The 5,700-nt window shown below is 52.6% G+C and overlaps 1 protein-coding gene across 1 annotated transcript; it reads right to left on the minus strand.

The window, feature by feature from the left end:
• Positions 1 to 2,900: 2,900 nt before the first annotated feature.
• On the minus strand, positions 2,901 to 5,403 carry GBX2 (gastrulation brain homeobox 2). Its single transcript, XM_069103049.1, has 2 exons — positions 4,893 to 5,403; positions 2,901 to 3,445 (listed from the first exon to the last, which is right to left on the minus strand). Exons 1-2 carry the CDS (start codon positions 5,401 to 5,403, stop codon positions 2,901 to 2,903), a joined length of 1,056 nt encoding a protein of 351 aa, XP_068959150.1.
• Positions 5,404 to 5,700: the final 297 nt, after the last annotated feature.

The following is a 5,700-nucleotide window of genomic DNA, read 5'->3' on the forward strand; positions in this document are numbered from 1 at the left end:
ATGAAAATCTTTGCCACCAACCAAATCCACGCGAGCGCTTGCTTCTCCACGCGCCTTTGTGAGGATGTTCAGGTGGGTCTGGCTGGAAAGCCACGGTCGTGTGCTTGTCCTCAGATCTGAGCCGCGGGAGCTTTCTGAAAAGTCGTTCAGAGAGACCGGGATTGTTTGCACGCGTCTTTAGCCGCTGTCAGGATAGTGGAGAAGGGGAGAGGAGGCAAGCCCAGCGGTCCCACTTGTTCCCCCAGACTGAGTTTCAGTTCAAACTGGGGAGTGGTGAGGGGGGAGGGGTGCTTAGAATTCGTGTCTATATTTTAGCATCCTTTAAAACACTGCATGCCTGGGTCGTTACTAGTCATTATAAATATTATGGCCCATTCTGTAAAATGAAAAAAAAATCCATTTTGAACAGGTTACTTAGTACTTCGAAGCTCAGATTCACACTTGGAGCTGGAAACATCAGATTATTTTGAGTAAAACTAGAAGTCAGTCTCTATCTACCAAGTCTGATTTCTTCACCACTGAAAGGCAACTCCGCTCCTAGCCCCCGCCTTGAAAAGAAAAAAAAAAGTGTAACTGATGTAAATTATGTCAATTTCAGTATCAGTCCGGGCTACTTACATTTCAGTCCCATCCTGGCCGGTGCTTGGTGAAACAGATCGATGCCTGCTTGCAGTCTATGCAATGCTTTACTCAACCCCTGTGCTCAAACACTGGGTTTTCGGAACCAGTTATGGAGTTTTCTCTCGGCTTTTGAAAAATTCTATTCTAAATGTTAGCGATTGGGTGGGTGCGGGAGCTATCCATCGATTATTCGCCGACTGAATTTTTTCTGTACACATTGGCAGTGTCCAATGAGGGTCAGACAGACACACAAACACAGCCCTGCACTGTTTTAAAACCTTGTCTAGGAACCCGGGTTCCGTAGCGGCAGCACTTGGACCTTGGCTTCTGTTAATCTTCCTGATGAACAGTTTAATGTTTTCTGGGGAGAGGAGGGGAAGCCCTGCCCCTTGCACTGAATAACTAATGCTTGTCCCTCTAAACTATTTGTCAGCTAACAAGCTGACCAGAGTGAAAGGGGAAAGAGGGAGGTGATATAACTGCGGGATGGAGAGAAAGTGAAAAAGAGAAAACAGTTCATTACACGAATTTCTCAAGGCAAAGTTAAGGAGAGAAAGGCAAAGTTACCTTTCCAAGATCTGGTATAAAAAGCCTGGCCTCCCCCTACACCTTCATGCAATGTCCTGCCCAAGCCCAGTCAGGGCCTTCCCTGCATATATCATAGGACAAGCCTCAGACTCCCCACTCCCAGAGGGGGAGGGATGGATCGGGGAGGTGCAGGAAATAATCAGCTGGCGTTTATAGCCTGCATCTGCCAGGGCTGGAAGCTTAGAGACCGGCCCAAGGGGTTAAACATTTTCCAAATCATCATCATTTAAAGGCTGCCAAACCCTCCCCCTACAACTTTGCTGAATCCATTACACAGGGAGGAAAAAAAAAGGTAGATACCTAGCAAAGGGTGACTGAGGAACTGGTGAAGGCACTGCCTCCTACACCAACAGGACGTGAGTCCCCCTCCCAAAATGAGGCGCCGGGATATCCTTTGCAGTTGGGTTGGCAGCTGTCTGAAGTCCAGACTGTAGGGATTCCCTGTTCTGCTTCAGTGAAGGGGATGGGGGAATTTATGGATTCTAAGCAGAACTCCAATTTTTGGGCTAAAGGAGGCAGCACCTTGAGCTGATAGATGTGGCATCCCATTTCCTTCCTTCTCCCCTTTCCTCCATCCAAAGTCTTCCAATTTGCTTTGCTGTTCAACCCTATCCTAACTGAGACATGAAGGTTCCTAAGAGAAATTCTGTCTTTCTCTAAATTGATCATGTAATCAATTGAAGGCAACTCCTTATCCCCTCCTCCCCCAAACTGCACCTTCAGGACACATTACCCTGTGAAAAACTGTAGGGGCTAAGGTGGGTTCCCCAGGACCAAGCAAAGACTCAGATTCTGAATAGACTCATCAGGTCCCGGATTATATTCTTTTTTTTTTCCTTTTCTTTTTATTATTCACAAGACTGAGTTTGTTTAAATTCCATAACTTATAAGGAGATAAGCTACATTGAAATAAATTAAACACAATAGAGACAGACGTGCTTTCAAACATGGCTTAGTTAAGGATAGGCAACTCAGAGAGAGAATGCCAAGCCAGGAAAATAAAACAAACAAACAAAAAAGGTTCACTTGGGCACCCTGAAAATGTCTGCCCCTCAGCCAACTCGGAGAGCCAAAAAATAAAGGGAAAAACCCAAACACTTCCGTTTCCTTTTACCTTTGGAAAAGCAAGAAACAAACAAACAAAAATACCAAATTAAAAGGTTGGCTTGTGCATACCGCAGGTCAGCGGCTTGGTTCTTGCTTTCTTCTGGAATGTAAAACCTTCAGGAAACTGGGGGAGTTGGTCCCATTAGTAACAAAACAAAAACAAAAACAAAAAAACCTGCAGCTGAGATTCAGTATAGATAGATTAGCTATATACAAAGTAAGATAGAATGATACTTAGTGCCTCTGTCCAGATTCCGATGTTTCCCTCATCCGAAAATAGTTTTTCAGCATTATCTGAAATTAATATATTCTCAATTTACTTGCTCTGTCCAACATTCACCTCTTTGTTTTTTGTTTGTTTTGTTAAACATTTTGTTTTTCAAACAGTTCTGAGAGTCGGGGAGGACTCTGCTTTTCTTCGCCTCCTCCTTTGTCCCGGTGTGTGTATGTGTGTGTGTGTGTGTGTGTGTGTGTGTGTGTGTGTGTGTGTGTGTGTGTGTGTGTGTTGGTGGGGGGTGGTCTTGCCTCTCCTGGCACCTGCTGGGGTTGGGACTGGGGAAGTTGAGGAGGGGACCCTTGCCCGCTCAGGGCCTGGCTTGCTCCAGCTGCTGGTGTTGACTTCTGATGGCAAAACGACTGACGTGCACCGGGATGGGAACAACGATCTTGGGGTTCCGAGAGGGCTCCCCGGTCTTGGAGTTGGCGTTACCGGCTTTGACCCGTTTCCATTTGGCCCTGCGGTTTTGGAACCAAATTTTCACTTGCACCTCGCTGAGTTTGAGCGCGTGGGCAATCTGCGACCTCTCTGTCAGGGACAGATACTTCTTACAGTGGAATTCCTTCTCGAGCTCCAGAAGCTGTTCGCTAGTGAAGGCCGTCCGCCTCCGCCGGTTTTTGCCGGTCGATGTGGTGCTGCCCGAGCTGCTGCTGCTGCTGCTGCTGCTGCTGCTGCTCTGGGGATTCTCCTCCAGGGCCGCGGCCAAGTCTTCCTCCTTGTGGGCTGCTTGGCTGGGGATGTTATCGTCTGAACTGTAGTCCAGGTCGCTGTCCATTGAGAAGCTCTCGTCTTTGCCCTTGGGATCGTCCTCGCCTTTGGCCTCGTCTTTACCCTGGCCTCTGATGGCCCCCACTGAAACCGAAGCAGACCAACGATTTGTTAGGTTTCCCAGCTCTCCCCTGCCCCGCCTGTCGCGGCAAGGGAAAGGACTCTACCGTATTTTTTGTTTGTTTTTTTAAGCTTCTCTTCAGGAGGATTTTTCTTTCCAGCAGAGTTATCTCACCTAATTACCTAGCCTGGGCATAAGGGTGACTGCCTGGGTGTTTGGGGGATGTATGTGTATGTGTGGCTGGCTAGGTCGCCTTTGGCTAGGTGTTTTTTGGAAGGACATACATAGGGGAACATTGGGACAAGCCCAAAGAGAGTGGGATGGGATGGGCTTCGATTGCTCTGACCCCCGGGTCAGGATGCCTCTGAACCTCCCGCTGCCTCCAGGTATCCTCCAGATGAAGTTTCCGTTCTGTCCTTTACCTGCACTCCCCGCACTAAGTAAACCTTTTCCTCTGGAGGTTGGTGGCAAACCGAGCCTCCGCCCTGGCCTTCGCTGAACCGAAGAGCCTGGCTTTTTCGCCTTCTTTGTCATCGGGTTGGGATGATGCCAAGCCCACCTGCCCCTGAATCCCTACATTGCCCTCACGGTGGGACTGGGGGTGGGGAATGAACGACTTCTCCCTTCCAGGAGGCCTGAGGGGCTCACTTTCTCTGTTGAGGAATGGTATTGGATGTACTGGTCAGACAGATGTGACTAATACCTTGGGAGAAGTTGGAAGCTACTGGCCCAGCCATCGAATTCACCTCCATCCTGGAAGCCTCCCCCGCACTGTACCCCGAGGCAGCTCTCCAGGCGGTAGACCCCAAGAGAGACACTACTGGGAAATGCCAAGACTGTGCCCAGTCCTGTAGCCGTAGGCCAAGTGAAGCACCCTAACATGTCTGGGGCTCAACTCCCTCTCTCCTCTGACCAGTTGCACTCTGTGGGGACTAGTGAAGGTCTGAACTGAGCTCCCAAAGTGCCAGGCTTTAATACCAGCCTCCCGCAGCCTATTCCTGGCTCCCTGGGGACTCTGACTGATACAGCGGCTGGGGTGCTCCCTCTCCCCAGCGATGTGTGGACTGAAGTTGCCACTCTGGGCTTCAGGTTTCCCACCATGCCAGCTCTGCTTGGCCTCTCGGAGTTCCTTCCCTGGCTCAGGCCCGCCGATGGAGAAGGGAGAACCAGGTTGAAGATTGGGGGGGGGGGCGGAGGGGCAGGAGGCGAAGAGTAAAGACTATCCGAGTGGCTTGCTAAGGGGCTGTTCACCAACCCAGTCTTGGGGTTCCATCGATCATTTCAGGGCTCTAAGAACAGTGTGTCTGGCAACTTGGCCGATCCTGACGCTTCCAAGGTTGCCCTCTCCTCTCGGTTCTGCCCACCTCCTGCCGTGATCCTGTCCCCCTCCCTCCTCGGTCTCCCAGCCCGTCCCTCTTGGGTTCTGAGCCTCTGATGTCTACTTAGGGAAAAGGAGAGGACGGGACTCACCGAGGGAAGCTTGCACCGCTTCTGAGGCCGAGAAGGACAACAGCGATGTTTCCTTGGCCAGGAATGCTTTACCATCCTCTGACTCGGCCGGGATGCCGTCTGCCTTGTCGAAGTTGCCTTGAAGGGCCTGTGGCGCAAACTTGCGGGCCGCTTCCTGGTGCTGGGGCGAAGCCGAGAAGCTGCTGGGCAGAGTGGCCATGAGGGTAGAGGTGAGGGCCATGCCCTGGGCCAGGCTGGAGCAGAAGCCGGTGGGCAGGCTGGGGATTTGGTGGTGGGGATGTGCCGGAGGCAGGGCCGGCTGCAGGGAGGCCTGCGGGAGCGTGGGGGGCGGCGGGGGTGGAGGGGGTAGCACCACCGGTCGGTAAGGCATGAACATGGGGTAGCCGGTGTACACGAAGTGTCCCGGGCTGGGCTGGGGAGGGCTGCCGATCAGCGAGTCAATGCTGAAGGCAGTGCTACTACCCAGGGGCCGCTGCATCATCATCAGGGAGGGCGGAAAGGCAGCGCTCATATACGCTCCCGGGGATGGAGATGGAGTGGGAGAGAAGCAGCTGGCGGAGCCGCAGGCCGCCTCCGAGAAGCGCCCGCCAGCGGCCGGCTGGCCCAGCCGGGGACCCTCCCCGCCCGCAGCCTCTTCCCGCCGCGCCGAGGCCAGCGGCGGCGGCAGCAGAAGCAGGAGCTGCGGCGGCAGGGGTAGCAGCCCTGGGCGCGGGTAAACGGCGGGGGCAGCGGCGGGAAGGTAAAGACTCGCCCGCAGAGCCCTTCAGACAGTCAGCACCCGGGCTGAGCCATGAGACGGAGGGCTGAC

Source organism: Petaurus breviceps, unplaced genomic scaffold (genome assembly GCF_028583685.1).
Source record: "Petaurus breviceps papuanus isolate PSGF00001 unplaced genomic scaffold, PetGlider_PUasm1.0 567, whole genome shotgun sequence".
Lineage (NCBI taxonomy): Eukaryota > Metazoa > Chordata > Mammalia > Diprotodontia > Petauridae > Petaurus > Petaurus breviceps.